General features: G+C 47.3%; 1 protein-coding gene across 2 annotated transcripts in view; it reads right to left on the bottom strand.

The window, feature by feature from the left end:
* Positions 1-321: 321 nt before the first annotated feature.
* Positions 322-22,516, bottom strand: part of LOC117413822 (proto-oncogene tyrosine-protein kinase Yrk) — a 66,431-nt gene continuing 44,236 nt past the window's right edge. Inside the window, exons 3-13 of one of the 2 annotated variants that reach the window (XM_034906476.2) lie at positions 13,340-13,603; positions 12,546-12,648; positions 12,098-12,196; positions 11,597-11,700; positions 9,351-9,500; positions 7,532-7,687; positions 5,862-6,041; positions 4,827-4,903; positions 4,561-4,714; positions 3,405-3,536; positions 322-3,142 (exon numbers count right to left, since the gene is read on the bottom strand). In XM_034906476.2, coding sequence (XP_034762367.2) covers positions 2,934-3,142; positions 3,405-3,536; positions 4,561-4,714; positions 4,827-4,903; positions 5,862-6,041; positions 7,532-7,687; positions 9,351-9,500; positions 11,597-11,700; positions 12,098-12,196; positions 12,546-12,648; positions 13,340-13,595 — 1,620 coding nt within the window. In that variant the 5' untranslated portion in view covers positions 13,596-13,603 and the 3' untranslated portion in view covers positions 322-2,933. Of the gene's footprint in view, positions 3,143-3,404; positions 3,537-4,560; positions 4,715-4,826; positions 4,904-5,861; positions 6,042-7,531; positions 7,688-8,292; positions 8,458-9,350; positions 9,501-11,596; positions 11,701-12,097; positions 12,197-12,545; positions 12,649-13,339; positions 13,604-22,516 lie in introns of both variants that reach the window. The other variant, XM_034906474.2, reaches the window with a different exon arrangement.

Raw genomic sequence — 22,516 nt, forward strand, 5'->3', positions numbered from 1 at the left:
AAATAAATGAATCTCCGTAGCTGGTGGACCTCACATTCATGCTCAGAAGCACTATGTCTTCTGTGGACACGGGCTCCATATTTGTTGGGTTGTAACATATTACTATTGTGCATCATGAGCTGAATCCGATACGATCACGACAAAGGTCAGTAATACAAGACAAATCCATGTATTAAATGAAGTCAGTGGTAATTAGTAATAGGCTTGGTGGTCCAGTGTTTCACACTTCACAGTTCAGTGCCAGTTTGTGTGCTTCAAGAAATCACTGCCTGGTGAAAACCGGCCCCTCTCTTAAATACAGAAAATAAGGGAAAAGTCCCGTCTGTTAGAAAGTCTTTATTTCACTTTTATTTACACACTAGGAAAATAACAGAAAAAGATACGATGTTGCACTTTGCAAACGCTCAGAAACAAACAAAAAAGAGTACATTAAAAACAACGTTAAATAATAATGATAATCATAATAATAATAATAATGATAATAATAATAATAATAATAATAATAATAATGATAATGACAACAAGAAGAATAATAGGAGGAGTAATTCAGAAATAAGCTGTATTGACACTTTCTGTTTCATTCCACCCATTCTCAGGGCTTCACTGTGAATGAATTGAAACAAACACAGGGCACGGAGATCTTTCATTATTGAACTCAGCAGAGCACAGCCTTGTTCCAACCAGGGCTCGGTCCATTCAAGGCTTATAGAGGAGCCATAGCTATACTTTCTAATGGCTATGGCACTGCTGTGATTTGGATCTAACTGAACAAAGCAAAGCAAGTCAATTATTAAAGACCTGGTTTAAAAAGGACTTGACAGGACTAAGAGTCTCCACTGGGCTCAGTCCTGGTGCTCTCTTAAAAAAAGAAAATATACCTTGAATTCACACAAAGCGTGTTCAATTCAGGAAAGCACACATTTTGTGTTAAATCTCTGACTAAGACCAGAATTACATTTAACACTGCGTCCTTAAATCAAACACAGTTTAAAAACGCACACTTTTCTTTTCAGAGTGGAGCAATACATTATTGTTTAATTTAGGAGAATTATAAGAAAATAATGGGTTGGTTTGATCAACCTAAACTAGGTTTATTTAGAGCATTTTACAGCACTGGAGAATCACACTAGATTGTATAAACCATTCATCAGTGGTTATCCAAAAACTCACTCAAACTAAAACTAGAAGATACTTGCCCAACCATATATATCAGTGTGTACCTGAACATACATTATTCATGAACACATCACCATCTTAATGAGTGACATATCCATTCAAACTCAATCTCCATAGGGAGGGTTGACGCAAGTTACACATAATGTCCCAAACTCACACCGATGAAGGCATTAGACAACACAATTGTCAACTTGGTTTCTTCTAGTTTTACCGGAGTAACACTGATGAAGGCATTCAACATTTGTCTTAAGTTTTTGAATTTGTGATTGAGCCAGGGATGTGCTGAAGAAGTTCTGGATGACATCATCAGCTGTGAAATCGATGCTGGCTGATTGGTTGATCTTGTCTGATTGGGAGGGGTTGTGGGTCACTCTGATCGGGGAAGTAGGAAAAGGCAGCAGTCCTCCAGACTGTTCTACAGAGTTTAAAATTATTGTACAGATTTACAATTTCAAATGAAGAGTAAGTAGAAGTTATATACAGATGCATGATAACAGGGACCAGCCGAGAGATTTCCAATGCGAGATCCACCTGGAGGGTGACATTTCCTCTCATTAACCGACCTGCTGCTTCCCCTATTGACTGACATGCTTTCAGCCAGTAACATGCTTTGATCCAGAAGACACTGCTGAAGAAAATGCATGTGCAACACATGACCTGACAGAAGGGCAGAAAAACTGAACTTCCTTTAACCTCATGGAGTAGCAGATGTCAAGCTCTAAACAGAAAATCCATGTGTGCTATAACATGCATTCCTTTAGAAAGCGCACATTGGAGACCTGTGAAGCTAGTGGAAGTGCTGGATGACTGATGGAATTATTTTGTCAGCCACACTATCTTCAAGAGCTTTGTAGCTTTAAGAATCCTGGGCTGCTCAAAGCACTAACCCAATACTTTCACACACCGTGACCGAGCATCTTAGCGCCTCTCTGTTGCTGCAGAAACTCGTGATTTCAAGGTGGTGGTGGAGACGTATGACTTTTAAAATCTTTTTCTACATCCAGACATTCAAGCACAAAATACTTGGCTTAAAAAACAGAAGAAATAAAAAAAGTCTTCTAGTCATCTATTCCAGCGACTTTCAGGAAAAGCAGCTCCACAGAAAACACATTGCAGCCTGTGCAGATGCTGTTTATTTTGAAAACAAGTAATTTCTGTGCGATTAAAAAAACACAAGATGAGGAGCGGGACCTTCATTATTATTATTATTATTATTATTATTATTATTATTATTATTATTAATACAAAGAAAAATAATAGCAGTAATAATACAAATTATGATTGTAAAAAAAAGAGTTTGAGAGAGAATATTTATTTATGCACCCACACCCTCCCTGAAATAAAAAATAAAGTTCTCAGTTAGTAAATGAAGAAGTTGACAAAAATAAATGCGCTCAACAATGTCTTCGCTTGAATAAAAAGACCCCACTCTCCCTGCCTCTCAATGCACTGTCCAGGACCAGAGTCTCCTCACCGGTCATCTGCAGTCTACTGAAGAGAGGGCTGGTCCAGCAATGGCTGTACGTCCCTTTTTAAACCCCTCGATGGCACCTGAATGCAGCAAAAGCTAAAAAAAGAAATGCTTGTGGTTCTGTCTGGGTTTTGGTTGGGGTAGGTAGGTACAGTTGAAGCGAGACAAGTTTTCTGTTCTTTAAAAAGGAGTTGTCGAGAGAGGACCATGCTTGACGAAAGTAAAGCCCCTTTAATGTGTGTGTGTGTGCATGTGTGTGCGTGCACGCGTGCGTGTGTGTCTGTTCTCAGAGGTTCTCTCCTGGCTGGTACTGTTGCTCGGTGGCTGTGAAGTAGTCCTCCAGGAAGCCCTGCAGGTATTCGAAGGTGTGCCTCTCCTCTGCGTCCTTCCTCCAGCACTGCACCATGAGCTCGTGCAGCGAGGCCGGGCACCCCATCGGGCAGGGCATGCGGTACCCCCGTTCTACCTGCTCCAGCACCTCCCGGTTATTCATCCCTGGAAAGAAACGCAGGAGGGGAGAGAGGCAGTGAAGAGGGAATAAGAGTTGCAAGGAGAGGAAGGGGCAGACATGGTAGATGGAGAGAAATTTGGAAAGAGACAGGACAGAGAGAGAGAGAGAGAGAGAGAAGCATTGTTAATGTTTGTCAATAACATACATCCCCCCACAAAACTATAAATAGGAAATGAGAAGCATCAGTATCTTCAAAAAATATGTGACCATGACTACAGTGCACTGCGCTCTTGAGGAGTCCGTTACCTGGGTAGGGCACTCTGCCCTTGGTCACCAGCTCAATCAGCAGGATCCCGAAGGACCACACGTCCGACTTGATTGTGAACTTGCCGTACAGAGCTGCCTCGGGGGCCGTCCACTTGATGGGGAACTTGGCACCTGCAGGGGAAGCACAGCCCTGGTCAGAAACAGAAACACTGGAAGACCTGGACTCAATTCAGTTTCCACTAAAGTGTCTTCAATGAAGGGAAAATCACACCGGTCCTGAAACCCCTGCTTACTGGTGAAACCCTTTAGAGACCCTGCTTACTGGTGAAACTCTTCACAGAGACCCTGCTTACTGGTGAAACTCTTCACAGAGACCCTGCTTACTGGTGAAACTCTTCACAGAGACCCTGCTTACTGGTGAAACTCTTCACAGAGACCCTGCTTACTGGTGAAACTCTTCACAGAGACCCTGCTTACTGGTGAAACTCTTCAGAGACCCTGCTTACTGGTGAAACTCTTCAGAGACCCTGCTTACTGGTGAAACTCTTCAGAGAGACCCTGCTTACTGGTGAAACTCTTCACAGAGACCCTGCTTACTGGTGAAACCCTTCAGAGACCCTGCTTACTGGTGAAACCCTTCAGAGACCCTGCTTACTGGTGAAACCCTGGCATTGCTGTGGTGTACGCCTCTTGGAAAATGCAGCTCCCTTGAGTATAAAACACTCTGAATACGGATACATTTAGACATTTCGAATCCTCTCGATCTGCCCTGTATGTAAACCAGTTTGGAGCTGAAATCAGGCTGGTGGTTTCAATGGTACTAAAGATTGCACAGGTTCATCGATTCCTCCTAACCCCACTGCCTTTGGCTTGCAAACTCTGCAAAACCAAGTACAAAAGGCTCGATGCCTTGTGCAGAGCCCTTCTAAAAGTAACCACGGTACTTTTGCAGTTGTCCCATGCTTTTCCTAGGGTTATACTCTGAATTTGCCATAGCTTGCCCTGATTTGCCATGTTTATTAATATGCTTTACTCTACCTTGCTATTCTTTACAGTGCTTACCCATGCTTTCGGTATGCTTATTAAAGTTTGCTATGTTTTCACGCTGATGAATGTGTAGAAGGGTAATAGTGTAGCACACACTCTCTGCTCTGTGCTAAGCTGGGATCGGGGTGAGGGGGCAGTGCCCGCTCACCTTGGCGCGCGGTGTACTCGTTGTCCTCAATGAGTCTTGCCAGTCCGAAGTCGGCGATCTTGCACACAAGGTTGTCTCCCACCAGGATGTTGGCAGCTCGCAGGTCTCTGTGGATGTAGTTCATCTTCTCGATATAGGCCATCCCCGCGGCGATCTGAGCACAACACAGGAGCATACAGGTCAGTCCCAGTGGCCTCGGTACAGGTTTGAGATGTGCTGGCAGTGTGAACCCTGTTCCACTGGTCTCAAAACCCGCTGAACCGTACCTGTGCTGCCATGTCCACCAGCTGCGGCAGCTTCAGATACTGACCCTCTCCATCCTTCAAGAAATCCAGCAAGCTCCCTGAAACAGACACAGCAACGAGGTCAGGGCTTGGAAACCAAGGACTGGGATTGCTCAGGTAGGCAAGGAATCACAAGACTTTATAAGAAGGAAGTGAGGTCTAGTGCTTAGAGCTGAGGGACAGCTCTAGTGCACAGAGCAGAGTGACTGAGAGGGAGGGAGTCAGTGTGACTATAGTGTTCAGAGTGGAGTGACTGGGAGGGGGGCAGGGAGTCCGTGTGACTCTATAGTGTTCAGAGTGGAGTGACTGGGAGGGGGGCAGGGAGTCCGTGTGACTCTATAGTGTTCAGAGTGGAGTGACTGGGAGGGAGGGAGTCAGTGTGACTCTATAGTGTTCAGAGTGGAGTGACTGGGAGGGAGGGAGTCAGTGTGACTCTATAGTGTTCAGAGTGGAGTGACTGGGAGGGAGGGAGTCAGTGTGACTATAGTGTTCAGAGTGGAGTGACTGGGAGGGGGGGAGGGAGTCAGTGTGACTCTATAGTGTTCAGAGTGGAGTGACTGGGAGGGAGGGAGTCAGTGTGACTCTATAGTGTTCAGAGTGGAGTGACTGGGAGGGAGGGAGTCAGTGTGACTATAGTGTTCAGAGTGGAGTGACTGGGAGGGAGGGAGTCAGTGTGACTCTATAGTGTTCAGAGTGGAGTGACTGGGAGGGAGGGAGTCAGTGTGACTATAGTGTTCAGAGTGGAGTGACTGGGAGGGAGGGAGTCAGTGTGACTCTATAGTGTTCAGAGTGGAGTGACTGGGAGGGAGGGAGTCAGTGTGACTCTATAGTGTTCAGAGTGGAGTGACTGGGTGGGAGGGAGTCGGTGTGACTCTATAGTGTTCAGAGTGGAGTGACTGGGTGGGAGGGAGTCGGTGTGACTCTATAGTGTTCAGAGTGGAGTGACTGGGAGGGAGGGAGTCAGTGTGACTCTATAGTGTTTAGAGACTGGGAGGGAGGGCGGGTCTGCTTGTGTACCTTGGCTCATGAACTCGGTGACGATGTAGATGGGCTCCTCAGACACCACTGCGTAGAGCTGCACCAGCTTGTCGTGCCGCAGCCTCTTCATGATCTGGGCCTCCTCCAGGAAGGCCTCAGGGGACATGGTGCCCGGCTTCAGGGTCTTCACCGCCACCTTCGTGGTGCCGTTCCACATGCCTGAGCAAAAAACACCCCCGCCACAGAGGCAAAGGGAAAAAATGAGTATCCCACTTTCTCATAACACCCTGACTGACGCAGGCCAATGGAGATTTGTACCACTCATTCGCTTTTACATGTGTTATATTAACTGGGCAATGATTAGCAGGCATGCTAGAGTATATGAACTTTTAAAATTCAATGAGAAACGTTTCGACTACAAGTCTTTCTCAATGTTTCAGCGACAAAGACTTTTAGTCAAAACGTTCGTCACTGAGTTTCTGCAAAGTTTCTTTGAGTATTTCTAAACTGACCAATATTGAGTGTCTTAAAGTTTTAATAACTAGCGCCTGCTTCGTATTCTAAGTGGTAATATTATCAGCGTTAATTGCATTGAACACCACTGTGTGGAATACTAATAAATAAACCCAGTAGAGTACAGATTTGATTCAGTGTAGAGAATAATACCCCCCCCCTCATCTCCATTGACAGGGTCACTAACAATACAAGTCATTGAATAGAGGGGCTACACCAGTGGGTTAGTATGGGGGTGCTGTGAGGAATGGAGGAGGGGGTGTGAACATGCTGTGAGGGGTAGAAAGGAATTCATTCTCTTGTAATGAATATCAAGTCAAATGTTACTGTACTTACTGAAAATAGGCTCTGCCACTTTAAATCTTGACCACGCCCCTTTGATGTCAGTGAGGCGAAGTCTGTATAAGCGCCAGTGAGAGTGTGTGCTGGACCAGCATATCTTCCACAGCGTGGAAGTATTTCAGTGCTAATCCTTGTCTGGGATCTCACTTTATCCTAGACTGTTTCTCCATAGTGTTTCTGTACTCTACTGACTGTGGAGTAACTGCTAAGTGATTGAGATTCAGACAGCTGGGACTTGAGTGGAAAGATGAGCCCCACGCTCTCTTCTCTAGAGCTGGACACTGCGCACAAACAGGCCAGCACAACGCCCACTGCGTTCATGCATGACAGGAAGGCCACCATTCAAGAGAGTACAGAGGGTACATAGGGTGTTGCAGAATTATTTTTTTCAGTAATTTCTATGAAAAAATGTTAGCTCTGTGATTGCTGTACTTTTATTGGAGGTAACAAAATGATTTTGTAAATATAACCTGCTGTGTATTTTCATCTGTTACATAGGTCTCAAAAGTGTATACTTATTTATAACATGATCCTGTACAGCTTAGTTAAATAAACAGCACTTTGTAAGCCATGCTTTCAGTTCGGGTTGCACTAGGAGTGTGAAATGTCCCACCCCTTCAATAGCTGCTTCCCCTATTGACTGACATGACCCAGAACACATGCTTTTAACTTAAAGCAGCACCAGATATCATGTGTTGAAACGAACATTCTTCTTTCAAAACAGCCCATTTAAGACCTATGTACACAGTAGCGAATAGAGACGTGTCAAACAGGTAATATTGAATGAATTATTTGGATAGTGGTGTGCTTTAAATCCTGGGCAGGGGGAGTGAGCCTGGGAGCCGGGGTCTTACCCGTCCACACGTCCCCGAAGCAGCCCTGCCCCAGCTTGGTGTCCAGTCTCAGGGTGTCTCTCGAGATCTCCCAGGCATCATGGCTCAGACCTAGAGTCTGAGGGGTCGCGTTGAGGCAGGCCTTGAGCAGACAGCTGCACAGACCATCGTTACTGCCTGGGGAGGAGGGGTGCAATGGAGGAGAGGAGAGGAGAAGAGAGGAGAGGAGAGGAGGGGAGGGGAGGGGGTGGTGAGATGGATTTGCATGCAAGAGTTACCCCACCGGAGAACAGTGAGGAGGGATAGAGGCACCTTCCCTAACCCCAACCAGTGGCTGAATGTGTTGAGCTTATAAATGGAGATGTGAAAATGCTTCATCACTAGCAGCTGCATTGTCACAGGCGTACTTTTGTGTTTTTAACTTTTACAAAAAATACAAATTCCTAATACCTAATATCTTCTCATACTGTAGGTCAGATTCACCCGATATAGACCGCTGCAACCAGACCATGTAACCTACAGCACAGGAAGTGATTAGGTCCCTGGAATCTTTAACATTAATTGAAAAACCTACATATCCGAGATTTAAAAAAACAAAAACAAGTAAAAAGGTGCAAAATATATTGAGCACAGTTGCTACTAAAAGGCAAGACAGCACTCCTGCTAAGCTGTGTGTTCACTGCCACCCTGAGCCAGAGAGGCGATGCTCGTGCCACTGGTTGTGTAGGGAAGGGAACCCCACTTCCCCTCCTGTCCCGGGTCAGTATCTGGGAGGGTCCTACCCATCCACACTTCCCCGAACTGCCCGTTGCCCAGCTTCTTGATGAGCTGCAGTGACTCCCGCGGGATCTCCCACACGTCTTTGGTTTTGACTGACAGGTCAGCAAGCTTGGGCATCCCCTTGTGACACGCCACCACCAGGCGACAGCACAGCCCTGCAGAGCGCTCTGAGAGGAGGAGGAGGAGGAGGAGGGAGAGAGACATGGAGAAGAGGAGATGGGAGAGAGAGAGAGAGAGAGAGAGAGAGAGAGAGAGAGAGAGAGAGGAGGGTGGAGAGGTAGAGAGAGATATAGGAGGTAGACATGAAGAAGAGAGGAGACATGGGGTGAGGGGATAGGGAGCGAGAGAGAGAGAAAAGGGGAGGGTGGAGAGGTAGAGAGAGATATAGAGGTAGACATGGAGAAGAGAGGAGACGTGGAAGGAGAGAGGTGAAGAGAGACATTGAGAAGAGGGAGAGGAGACAGGGAAAAGAAGAGGGAGGAGATAGAGGTGGAAGGAGAAAAGAGGGTAGTAGATGAGAACAACAGGGAGAGCAAGGAAGAAGAGAAAAACAAAAGGGAGAAAGAGAAAAGTAAGGAGAAAGAAGATAAGACAGACAAAGAAAGGAAGGGGAGTGAATCAGCACATAGTTAATGCATTGCAGACACAGCAGCACTGAACACAAGCAGCAGCACAGGCCGGCTGGCTCTCAGCTTCTCGGCACCTTGGTTTGGACCGGTTCACCTGGTTAGATTTATTTGTTACTGTCATGGCTGGCTCTCAGCTCCTCGGTACCTCGGTTTGGACCGGTTCACCTGGTTAGATTTATTTGTTACTGTCATGGCTGGCTCTCAGCTCCTCGGTACCTCGGTTTGGACCGGTTCACCTGGTTAGATTTATTTGTTACTGTCACGGCTGGCTCTCAGCTCCTCGGCACCTCGGTTTGGACCGGTTCACCTGGTTAGATTTATTTGTTAATGCCAAAACATAATACCAGACAGAGGCATTGCTCTTTGACTGCTAATGTTGTGAACACTGGCTTTACCCAAGTCACAGTCCAGAGAACAAACCTGCGACTCACCTTTATAGTGCTTCACGAGCTGCGACACCGTGTCAAACTGCGAGCGCGTGGTGATATAATAGCCGCCATTGTCCAGCTTGCGGATCTTATAGTGCTTGACGTGGTCCCCCTTCGCCTCGTCCCAGTCGCGGATAGACAGGGAGTATGCTCCTGAGAGAGAAGAGGCAGGCAGGCAGGGAGGGGGCAAGTCAACCACAGACAAAAACTTCAAACTGGAAAAAACAGTTCAGGACTTGGAAAGCTTCTGCCTGTTTGTCAACTAGACCAGTGGGGAGCGACAGCGTGTCAGGTCTGTGTGTGAGGTGCTGTATTGAGGGTAGTGACAGCGTGTTTGGTCTGTGTGTGGGGTGCTGTATTGAGGGGAGTGGCAGCATGTCTGGTCTGTGTGTGAGATGCTGTATTGAGGGGAGTGACAGCGTGTCTGGTCTGTGTGTGAGGTGCTGTATTGAGGGGAGTGGCAGCATGTCTGGTCTGTGTGTGAGATGCTGTATTGAGGGGAGTGACAGCGTGTCTGGCCTGTGTGTGAGATGCTGTATTGAGGGGAGTGACAGCGTGTCTGGTCTGTGTGTGAGGTGCTGTATTGAGGGGAGTGGCAGCATGTCTGGTCTGTGTGTGAGGTGCTGTATTGAGGGGAGTGACAGCGTGTCTGGTCTGTGTGTGAGGTGCTGTATTGAGGGGAGTGACAGCGTGTCTGTTCTGTGTGTGAGGTGCTGTATTGAGGGGAGTGAGTGGAGGCTGGTCTGTGTGTGAGGTGCTGTATTGAGGGGAGTGACAGCGTGTCTGGTCTGTGTGTGAGATGCTGTATTGAGGGGAGTGACAGCGTGTCTGGTCTGTGTGTGAGGTGCTGTATTGAGGGGAGTGACAGCGTGTTTGGTCTGTGTGTGAGATGCTGTATTGAGGGGAGTGAGTGGAGGCTGGTCTGTGTGTGAGATGGTGTATGGAGGGGAGTGACAGCGTGTCTGGTCTGTGTTTGAGATGCTGTATTGAGGGGAGTGACAGCATGTCTGGTCTGTGTGTGAGGTGCTGTATTGAGGGGAGTGGCAGCATGTCTGGTCTGTGTGTGGGGTGCTGTATTGAGGGGAGTGGCAGCTTGTCTGGTCTGTGTGTGAGGTGCTGTATTGAGGGGAGTGGCAGCATGTCTGGTCTGTGTGTGAGATGCTGTATTGAGGGGAGTGACAGCGTGTCTGGTCTGTGTGTGAGGTGCTGTATTGAGGGGAGTGGCAGCATGTCTGGTCTGTGTGTGAGATGCTGTATTGAGGGGAGTGACAGCGTGTCTGGTCTGTGTGTGAGATGCTGTATTGAGGGGAGTGACAGCGTGTCTGGTCTGTGTGTGAGGTGCTGTATTGAGGGGAGTGACAGCGTGTCTGGTCTGTGTGTGAGGTGCTGTATTGAGGGGAGTGACAGCGTGTCTGGTCTGTGTGTGAGGTGCTGTATTGAGGGGAGTGGCAGCATGTCTGGTCTGTGTGTGGGGTGCTGTATTGAGGGGAGTGGCAGCTTGTCTGGTCTGTGTGTGAGGTGCTGTATTGAGGGGAGTGGCAGCATGTCTGGTCTGTGTGTGAGATGCTGTATTGAGGGGAGTGACAGCGTGTCTGGTCTGTGTGTGAGATGCTGTATTGAGGGGAGTGACAGCGTGTCTGGTCTGTGTGTGAGATGCTGTATTGAGGGGAGTGACAGCGTGTCTGGTCTGTGTGTGAGGTGCTGTATTGAGGGGAGTGGCAGCATGTCTGGTCTGTGTGTGAGATGCTGTATTGAGGGGAGTGGCAGCGTGTCTGGTCTGTGTGTGAGGTGCTGTATTGAGGGGAGTGGCAGCATGTCTGGTCTGTGTGTGAGATGCTGTATTGAGGGGAGTGACAGCGTGTCTGGTCTGTGTGTGAGATGCTGTATTGAGGGGAGTGACAGCGTGTCTGGTCTGTGTGTGAGATGCTGTATTGAGGGGAGTGACAGCGTGTCTGGTCTCTGTGTGAGATGCTGTATGGAGGGGAGTGACAGCGTGTCTGGTCTGTGTGTGAGGTGCTGTATTGAGGGGAGTGGCAGCTTGTCTGGTCTGTGTGTGAGATGCTGTATTGAGGGGAGTGACAGCGTGTCTGGTCTGTGTGTGAGATGCTGTATTGAGGGGAGTGACAGCGTGTCTGGTCTGTGTGTGAGATGCTGTATTGAGGGGAGTAACAGCGTGTCAGGTCTGTGTGTGAGATGCTGTATTGAGGGGAGTGACAGCAGGTTTCTCTGGGGGTCTCAGCTGCTCTTACCCTTGGTGGTCTCACTCTCTCGTATCAGGAAGGTGCCTCGGGGGTTCCCAATGCACAACAGCTGGCGCTCCGCATCCTTGCGCCCCATCTTCCCGAAATACCACCTGAGGGGTGCAGATACCCGTTACAGTGCATTGCTACACACACACACACACACACACTAGGGGGAGTAAACATCCAGGGAGGACAAAGGGGTATTATCAGAGGAATTGCCACCTTGTTTGCTTCGTCCAAAACTGAAAAATGAGTTTCCAAAAGTATACAATATAATTTCCTTTTGTATTTCCGCTTCAGTGAAGTCCTGTTTTACCCTCTAATAAATGACTTGGTGTGCTAAAACATTATCTGCAAGTACAGCTGGTAGGTACACCAGAGTGTAACCATTAACCCTTCCCCCTGCAACACTGCCCTAGTGGGTATAAGAAATACATCAGGAGGAAACACCACCAGAACTGATGCAGAAAACACATCAGCAGGGTGCTGGTGTGCTACAGTACTCACTCCTCAGCCTGGATGGAATCCACTGGGGCAACGTAGTTACTGGGAATGTACCCAGTCCTCCCAGTATCCAGAGATCGGGCCTCCCACCAGTCCCCCTCCCTGAAAAATCAAGTGTTAGTCAATGTTCCAGGCTCAGACCAGACACTGCACTGAAACACAGACACACACACACACACACACACACACACACACACACACACACACACACACTCTGCAGGCCAAAACACACCACATTCTACCTGTTTCATCACTGAACAATAGGTATTCTGTAGTAGTGGTTGAAGCATCGTAGTTTACTACAATATAGTCTATAGTGTTCATTCTATATAGCATACCAGAGACACTGGACATTGTGTTGCCACTAAACTAGAACACTGCTGTGTTTCTATATAGAAAATGACAAGTCAAAGACAGTTTAAAGTTGCTGGGCCTCCTCCCTGGTACCTACGCGTTGTTGATGATGTGGAATTTCTCCCCCTTCATGAAGCTGAGGTCATCTTCAGTGCGAGCGTCATACTCGTACAGTGCCAGGAACAGCGTCACCCCCCCGCCTGCACGGGACAGACACACAGACTCACCATCACTGTGACCTACAGCGAACACCTGCATCCACAGTGTGGCAAAAACTGACAGAGGCACTGCATGTACCCCCAGATTACAATACTCAAAAGAATGTCCTTACCAAGTTTCATCCCGATTGGATCAGCTGTTCCAAAATCTGGACAAGCCCCCAGATCTCCCTCAGATTTGAATAACATGTTCTAAAGAATGTCCTAACCAAGTTTCATCCCAATTGTACAAATTCTTCTCTAGGTATATCTAAAGTGTGAGATATGTACATACTGACATCCACCTCCACTATCTTACTATAGTATAGAAAACCAACGGCATCTTTAATCTGGACTTGATGAGGTTCATCACAAGTTCAGTAAAGCTCTTGAGAGTAAGGCTCATTGATGCATTTTCAGCTGCGATCTGAAGAGGATTGCACTGTCAGCTGTAATGTTAATATTCTCAAATACATAAAAACATCAAAGAAGTCCTATGGAAGGGACTGAAAATGTCACTTAAGCCATACTGAATCATTTGATCTAAACTGGAGGAAAATATAATGGCGTCCATGTCTGTGTGTGTGTGTGTGTGTGTCTGTGACAGCGTGTCTGAGTCTGTGTGGGTGTCGGTGTAGCAGCATGTCTGTGTGTGTGTGTGTGTCTGTGTCTGTGTGTGACAGCGTGTCCTCACCAGTGAAAGCCCCTCCTCCTCCCGTGGACTGAAGCGTTGCGGAGGGGAAGGGGGTGGAACCTCCAAAGGGCATTGCCGTGGAGACGGGCGTGTTCTGGAAGTTGTTGAAGTCGGGGATGCGGGCGAAGCTGCCCGGCTGGCTCGGATTGGTCGGGTCAGGTCCGTAGCGCGGTTGCGAGGGTTGCTGGCTCCCATCTGTCACCACCTCCTGAGACTTGGAGGAAGAGCGCTTCTCTTTACAATGCACGCAGCCCATAGTGAGATCTGAGAGGAGAGAGGAGAGAGTAAGACTGGAGAGAGGAGCCCTTCTCTTTACAATGCACACAGACCATGGTGAGGTCTGAGAGGAGAGGGGACAGGGAGACCTCCAGTATCTGAAGAGTGATATACAGACTGAGAGACAGCTCCACCACAGATATGCATCCCCAGCATGGTAAAGAACACTCCGAGAGCTCAGTGCACAACACTACACTGCACTGGTTCACTTTCACCAGGTGAGGGCAGCAAAGCTTCACAAACGGCTTCTGTTAACAGGACGTTCCAACTCTGTCAACACAAGCAGGAAGTAACGAGAAGGGCTGCTGTACTGGAGCACAAACACAGGGTGAGAGCCGAGCCTCTCAAACACAGGGTGAGAGTGGAGCCTCTCAAACACAGGGTGAGAGCCGAGCCTCTCAAACACAGGGTGAGAGCGGAGCCTCTCAAACACAGGGTGAGAGCCGAGCCTCTCAAACACAGGGTGAGAGCCGAGCCTCTCAAACACAGGGTGAGAGCCGAGCCTCTCAAACACAGGGTGAGAGCCGAGCCTCTCAAACACAGGGTGGGAGCCGAGCCTCTCAAACACAGGGTGAGAGCCGAGCCTCTCAAACACAGGGTGAGAGCCGAGCCTCTCAAACACAGGGTGAGAGCCGAGCCTCTCAAACACAGGGTGAGAGCCGAGTCTCTCAAACACAGGGTGAGAGCTGAGTCTCTCAAACACAGGGTGAGAGCCGAGCCTCTCAAACACAGGGTAAGAGCTGAGCCTTTTTCTGATGTTTTGCGTTATTACTCTACTTTGATTGGATAGGGCTCTCCTGTGTGCCACGCTGATTGGCCGAATTTACTTTTCTGGATTTTAATTCAGAGGGAGAAGGCTGCAGAGTGTACTGGAGTGCAGAGGAGTGGCAGAGCCCCTCCCGAGACCCTAAAGGGTTCATCTCAACTCTCCTACTCCGTACACTGAGAGAAACTGCTGCGCTCACGCAAGAGGACATGACATCAGCCAGGATACAGTACAGGAAATGCAGTGAGCTCGCCCCCCAGCCTGACTCACAGCACGCCTCCCTCCCTCCCTCCCTCCCTCTCTGTGCTGTGTAGGTCACTCACATGATGTACAGCACTGTAGTTTCAGCTGCAGGTACACCATCCATCCTCTTATTAGCACTAGCAACAGTGTCACTGGATCCCCTTTAAGGGGAGCTAACCAAGATTTTAACTCCCCTTTTCCACCTCATATTAGCACAAGCACATTTCACTTCAAATAAAAATAAATAAAATGCAAAGTAAAAGTTGCTGCTGCTTCCTGGTACCCAATCACTTCCTGTGTTGTAGGTCAAACTCACTCCAATGGTCTAGCTACAATCAGACCATGTGACCTACAGTAAAGGTACCAGGATGCAGCATTTTATCTAGCGTGTTGTATTTGAATTATGTAAACATACTGAATTAACTTGTAATAAGTGACCACTAAATTGTGACCGCGAGTACAACCGAACATTTAGTAAAAAAAGCACCTCAGAGAAACCCTAAATCACAGATGATTCCCTCTTTCCTTGGGGTATTGAACTCCACACAATCACCGATTAATTTGGTAATCTAAGCAGTCTCTCAGACGCAACAAAGCATTACGCTAAAATGACACCAAGGTCAAATTTACAAGACCCAAATTCAAATAGACAGATGTTGGAGCTGGTGCCTTCAGACTGAAGACGTTTGTCTGTTGATTTGATCAGCCTATACCCCAGAGGAGGTTTCTCAGGGGAGGCTATGGAGGCAGCGCCTCCCCATTTTTAAATTATATACACTACCGGTCAAAAGTTTTAGAACACCTCCATTTTTCCAGTTTTTATTGAAATTTACGCAGTTTAATGTCTCAATGTACTCTGAAATTAACGCATAGAACAAATAAACAATTGGAGATAAAAAAGAAATCATGGAATCATTTTGTTTAACAAAATTTAATCTAAATTTTTGACTCAAAGTAGCCACCTTTTGCAGATATAACAGCCGAACACACTCGTGGCATTCTTTCTACAATGGAAATCAAATATTGTTCGGAAAGTTCTTCCCAACACTGTTGCAGAAGTTCCCACAAATGTGTTGCACTTGTAGGTTGCTTTGCTTTCACCCTTCTGTCAATTTCATCCCAAACCAGCTCGATGGGGTTTAAGTCTGGAGACTGTGCTGGCCATTCCATGATTTGAAGCCTACTGTCTTGTTCTTTTCTTCTAAGGTAGTTCTGACATAGTCTGGAGGTATGTTTTGGGTCATTATCTTGCTGTAGGATGAACCCCTGACCAACTAGGCATATACCAGAGGGTACTGCATGGCGCTGCAAAATGCTGTGGTAGCAGTTTTGGTTCAGGGTGCCACTCACTCACTGTGCAAGTCGCCGACTCTGGATCCAGCAAAAGAGCCCCAGACCATCACGCTTCCTCCTCCATGTTTGACAGTTGGTGTCACACACCGAGGAACCATCCTTTCGCCTACTCGACGGCGTACAAAAACCCTGCGTGATGAACCGAAGATTTCAAATTTTGATTCATCGGTCCCCAAGACCTTCTTCTAGTCTTCAGTAGTCCAATGGCGGTGCTTCATGGCCCAGGCAAGCCTCTTTTTCTTATTTTGCCATCTTAGCAATGGCTTTCTTACTGTCACTCGACCTGTCAAACCTGCAGCTCAAAGTCTTCTCTTCACAGTTGAAACTGAGACTTGCTTACTTCGACCAGTGTTAAGCTGTGCTTGAAGCTGTTGTCCTGTGAGCCGCCTATCACGCAAGCTGTTGACTCTCAGAAACTTGTCTTCTGATTCTGTTGTGGCTTTGGGTCTGCCAGACCTCTTCCTGTCAGAGTTTCCTCCAGTTTCCAAGTGCCTTTTGATGGTGTAGGAAACTGTACTCACTGACACCTTGGCTTTCTTTGCAATTTCTCTAAAAGAAAGACCTACACTTTTAAGGGTTATAATGGTCTGTCTGTCTTCCTTTGTTAATTGCCTTTTTCTCGTCATTATGAGAGCAATATACTACTTCCTGCAGTACAATACTGTCCAAATAATGCTCAAGAGGGTGTAGTAACACAGTCTGTTCCAACACTGCTTTTATACAGCCAGAGGGTTTGTAAGTAATCAACAAAAGTTGGGACACCTGTAGGAATTGTTAGCATCAACTTTCAAGGCTTAATTTACTTCCATTGCTGCAGAACAGCTGTAAGTTGTTAACCCATTACTTGTTCCCTGAAAAAGGCCTTTTTGTATAACTCTGAAATGTACATTATTTTTCAGTTTTTGGTAACCGAAACTTTTTTTTTTAACCTCTGGCAGTTTACCGCTTACCTTTGTACCATTTCAGGTTATTCACTGGACTTGAACTGCTTAAATTTCAATAAAAACTGGAAAAATTGGGGTGTTCTAAAACTTTTGACCGGTAGTGTATATATATATATATATATATAAAACGTATAGTACAATTAATAATACAAATATAAGTCTGTGTGTGTATGTGTGTGTTAACAGTGCAAAAATAGAGATTGCAAGCAATATATATCGCCCTCTGCAGGTGCAATTCTAATGGTGGCGCTTCCTCCATGGGCTTTGCCTATCTCGGTTTCTTCCCATTAAAATTGAAGACACATGGTGCTTGAAAGCGTTCTCTTATTGGATTAAGCACAGTAAAAGGGAGACAGCGCCACCGACCCTGTATTGCACATGTGCGAGAGAGCGAGGATTGAGAACAGTGAGAGAGCGTGAGAGAGAGAGAGAGCGAGAGAGCGCGGAACAGTGAGAGAGCGAGAGAGAGCGGAACAGTGAGAGAGCGAGAGAGCGAGAGAGCGTGGAACAGTGAGAGAGCGAGAGAGCGCGGAACAGTGAGAGAGCGAGAGAGCGCGGAACAGTGAGAGCGAGAGAGAGTGGAACAGTGAGAGCAAGAGAGAGCGGAACAGTGAGAGAACAAGAGAGCGCGGAACACAGTGAGAGAGCGAGAGAGAGCGGAACAGTGAGAGAGCGAGAGAGGGTGCAACAGTGAGAGAGCGCGGAACAGTGAGAGAGCGAGAGAGCGTGGAACAGTGAGAGAGCGAGAGAGCGCGGAACAGTGAGAGAGCGAGAGAGCGCGGAACAGTGAGAGCGAGAGAGAGTGGAACAGTGAGAGCAAGAGAGAGCGGAACAGTGAGAGCAAGAGAGAGCGGAACAGTGAGAGAACAAGAGAGCGCGGAACACAGTGAGAGAGCGAGAGAGAGCGGAACAGTGAGAGAGCGAGAGAGCATGGAACAGTGAGAGAGCGCGGAACAGTGAGAGAGCGAGAGAGCGCGGAACAGTGAGAGAGCGAGAGAGCGAGAGAGCGCAGAACAGTGAGAGAGCGAGAGAGCGCGGAACAGTGAGAGAGCGAGAGAGCGCGGAACAGTGAGAGAGCGAGAGAGCGCGGAACAGTGAGAGAGCGAGAGAGCGCGGAACAGTGAGAGAGTGAGAGAGAGCGGAACAGTGAGAGAGCGAGAGAGAGCGGAACAGTTAGAGAGCGAGAGAGCGCGGAACAGTGAGAGAGTGAGAGAGAGCGGAACAGTGAGAGAGTGAGAGAGCGGAACAGTGAGAGAGCGAGAGAGAGCGGAACAGTGAGAGAGCGGAACAGTGAGAGAGCGAGAGAGAGCGGAACAGTGAGAGCGAGAGAGCATGGAACAGTGAGAGAGCGAGAGAGCGCGGAACAGTGAGAGAGCGAGAGAGCGCGGAACAGTGAGAGAGCGAGAGAGCGCGGAACAGTGAGAGAGCGAGAGAGAGCGGAACAGTGAGAGAGCGGAACAGTGAGAGAGCGAGAGAGAGCGGAACAGTGAGAGAGTGAGAGAGCGTGGAACAGTGAGAGAGCGAGAGAGCGCGGAACAGTGAGAGAGCGGAACAGTGAGAGCGAGAGAGAGCGCGGAACACAGCGAGAGAGAGCGGAACAGTGAGAGAGAGAGAGAGCGGAACAGTGAGAGAGCGAGAGAGCGCGGAACAGTGAGAGAGCGAGAGAGAGCGGAACAGTGAGAGAGCAGAACAGTGAGAGCGAGAGAGCGGAACAGTGAGAGAGTGAGAGAGCGTGGAACAGTGAGAGAGCGAGAGAGCGTGGAACAGTGAGAGAGCGGAACAGTGAGAGCGAGAGAGAGCGCGGAACACAGCGAGAGAGCGAGAGAGAGCGGAACAGTGAGAGAGCGAGAGAGAGCGGAACAGTGAGAGAGCGAGAGAGCGCGGAACAGTGAGAGAGCGAGAGAGAGCGGAACAGTGAGAGAGCGGAACAGTGAGAGCGAGAGAGAGCGAGAGAGCGTGGAACAGTGAGAGAGTGAGAGAGCGAGAGAGCACGGAACAGTGAGAGAGCGAGAGAGCGTGGAATAGTGAGAGAGCGAGAGAGCGCGGAACAGTGAGAGAGCGAGAGAGCGTGGAATAGTGAGAGAGCGAGAGAACGCGGAACAGTGAGAGAGCGAGACAGCGCGGAACAGTGAGAGCGAGAGAGAGCGAGAGAGCACGGAACAGTGAGAGAGCGAGAGAGCGTGGAACAGTGAGAGAGCGCGGAACACAGCGAGAGAGCGAGAGAGAGCGGAACAGTGAGAGAGCGAGAGCGCGGAACAGTGAGAGAGCGAGAGAGAGCGGAACAGTGAGAGAGCGAGAGAGCGGAACAGTGAGAGAGCGAGAGAGCGCGGAACAGTGAGAGAGCGAGAGAGCGCGGAACAGTGAGAGAGCGAGAGAGAGCGGAACAGTGAGAGAGCGGAACAGTGAGAGCGAGAGAGAGCGAGAGAGCGTGGAACAGTGAGAGAGCGAGAGAGCGCGGAACAGTGAGAGAGCGCGGAACAGTGAGAGTGAGAGAGAGCGAGAGAGCGTGGAACAGTGAGAGAGTGAGAGCGAGAGAGCGCGGAACAGTGAGAGAGTGAGAGAGCGAGAGAGCGTGGAACAGTGAGAGAGCGCGGAACAGTGAGAGAGTGAGAGCGAGAGAGCGCGGAACAGTGAGAGAGTGAGAGAGCGGAACAGTGAGAGAGCAGAACAGTGAGAGCGAGAGAGCGTGGAACAGTGAGAGAGTGAGAGAGCGAGAGAGCATGGAACAGTGAGAGAGCGCGGAACAGTGAGAGAGCGAGACAGCGTGGAACAGTGAGAGCGAGAGAGAGCGCGGAACAGTGAGAGCAAGAGATAGACAGAGTGAGCTCGATGCAGTTGGAATTTTGAACTTGACAATTTTAATTATTTATCGCAGTTACACCAATTAGGAAATATTAATATACTTGGAAGAAGCCTCAGTAATTAGGGAGGTAGGAGAGGCGCTCCTTGTTATTATTTTATTTTTAATCAACAACTATTATAAATTTAAAATTGTCATGTTTACTATTAAATTCTTAATAAAGCCAACTTTTGTTTGTATAAGTCAGTTAGTTTTTAGTGTTGCCGTAACATTTGTGCTTAATTGTTATGTTTATTATTTATTATGAAATTACTACAATTCTACTGAGATGATACATTATACAGTTGTATGCTTATTTCTGGACATTTGTATGTGATCTACATTATAGTTCAAATACATTTATAGCTGGGGGAGTCTCTTTTTTTTCTTCTAATTACATCATTGGTGGTTAAATGCAGAACAAGGAAGCACGAGCTGGTGTAGGTCATGTAATATTAATATATTATTTAATTATATTTAACTAACTATAATTCTCCAAAGAAACTATTTAAAACAAACAAGCAAACATGCCATTTTTTATTAATACAGTAGATTATATTACATTATTATCTTGTTTATTACAGTAGATTACCAGCAGTGAAACAGTAAAGACAGGGAGACAGACCAGAGAGAGAGAGAGAGAGGGAGAGAAAAGGAGGGATTGAAAAAGACAGAGCAGACCTCAAACAGCCATCCACCCAGTCTGCCCTGCTGTGTGACGCCCTGTGATCAGAGAAAGGGAGGGAGAATAATACGTCTTCAGCTAACCACCCACCTAGAGAGCCTTTTCCACACTAACACCATCAACCTGTGAGCTGCTCTGTGACACCCTTATATACACAGGTAGGCTCCTCTGACACACACACCGACACACATAAGAGTGCTGTACAGGTGGATTCAGCCACAACTCAAACTCACTAATTCTACACTCGCGCTCCCGCCTCCCCTGCCACAGACCTCACCAGCCGCCACTGCTATACCCAGCCAGGATGAGCCACAGCTGGATTGATTGTTTTGAGTATTTTATCTGGATTGCATCAATCAATTATTTTTATGGGTAACCCTGAGGTACAATCCAGGGTGACTCCCCAGTGCTGTACAGTGCTCTAAATAAATTCAGCTGTGTTTAGAAATGATGAACTCAAATTCCACTGTCTACAAGCAATACAGCACAGAGCAAGCCTGTCATGAAACTAGACTGCTCTCCCAGTCTCATTAAGAGAGTGCTAATCTTCCTTTTCTTCCTTGTTGAAGAGCAATCTCACTGAACTGCCACTTTGGAGCAAACTTCTTTGTATTGTGCTGGCACGACTCTGAGCTCCTCAAACCCACTGCCTTCCACACTGCAGCCCAGTCCGTTCTCCAACCACTGAGCTCCTCAAACCCACTGCCTTCCACACTGCAGCCCAGCCCGTTCTCCAACCACCGAGCTCCTCAAACCCACTGCCTTCCACACTGGGGACCAGCCTGTTCTTTCTCTCTTTCATGCATATGTTCTGCAATTTAGTTTCTTTTTAATGCTTCCTTTTTCATAGTATTTAACCGCCTCACACGCAGGACACGACAACTAAAAATAATTCGAAGCGTCTCTCGCAGAGCGCTTGCGAAGGCACTTTTACAAAAAATGCATCGATTTTAAAACTGCAGCACGCTGTGCAGCATGTAAAGTAACCAGAGTCATACTGCAGCCCAAAAATAGAATACCGAGACGCATATTAAACAACTTAGAATATACAGCATGCTTTTGTTTTACAGAATGAATTAGAAAATGTATTTCCAGGGGTCAGTACTAATGACAAACAACTACATGTATTTGATTGTTACATTTTTATTGATCAGTGCATTTTTTAAATATTTTTGGTATGGTGTTAGCACAGCAGTCCTGTATTACTGCATAGTTCAATCATTCAAAGACTCAGTACCCTCAATACACTATAAAACGTTTTAACAAAACAATCAAACAGCTTGTTTAAATGATTGTGTGTTCTCCACAGCCTAAGATGCAACCCTGTTTAATAATGCAAGCAGCTACAAATGACATATTGCCCTTACCTGACTGCGATTCTTGTAAGTGCTTCTTATTGCAATCACAAGAATATAAGAAAGTTTACAAACGAGAGGAGGCCATTCGGCCCATCTTGCTCGTTTGGTTGTTAGTAGCTTATTGATCCCAGAATCACATCAAGCAGCTTCTTGAAGGATCCCAGGGTCAGCTTCAACAACATTACTGGGGAGTTGGTTCCAGACTCCCACAATTCTCTCTGTGTAAAAAAAGTGCCTCCTATTTTCTGTTCTGAATGCCCCTTTATCTAATCTCCATTTGTGACCCCTGGTTTCTTTTTTTAGGTCGAAAAAGTCCCTTGGGTCGGCATTGTCAATACCTTTTAGAATTCTGAATGCTTGAATCAGATCACCGCGTAGTCTTCTTTGTTCAAGACTGAATAGATTCAATTCTTTTAGCCTGTCTGCATACGACATGCCTTTTAAACCCGGGATAATTCTGGTTGCTCTTCTTTGCACTCTTTCTAGAGCAGCAATATCCTTTTTGTAACGAGGTGACCAAAACTGAACACAATATTCTAGGTGAGGTCTTACTAATGCATTGTAAAGTTTTAACATTACTTCCCTTGATTTAAATTCAACACTTCTCACAATATATCCGAGCATCTTGTTGGCCTTTTTTTATACCTTCCCCACATTGTATACAGTGGCTCTCAAAAGTATTCACCCACCTTGGACTTTTCCACATTTTATTG

This window comes from Acipenser ruthenus, chromosome 25, assembly GCF_902713425.1.
Source record: "Acipenser ruthenus chromosome 25, fAciRut3.2 maternal haplotype, whole genome shotgun sequence".
Classification (NCBI taxonomy): domain Eukaryota; kingdom Metazoa; phylum Chordata; class Actinopteri; order Acipenseriformes; family Acipenseridae; genus Acipenser; species Acipenser ruthenus.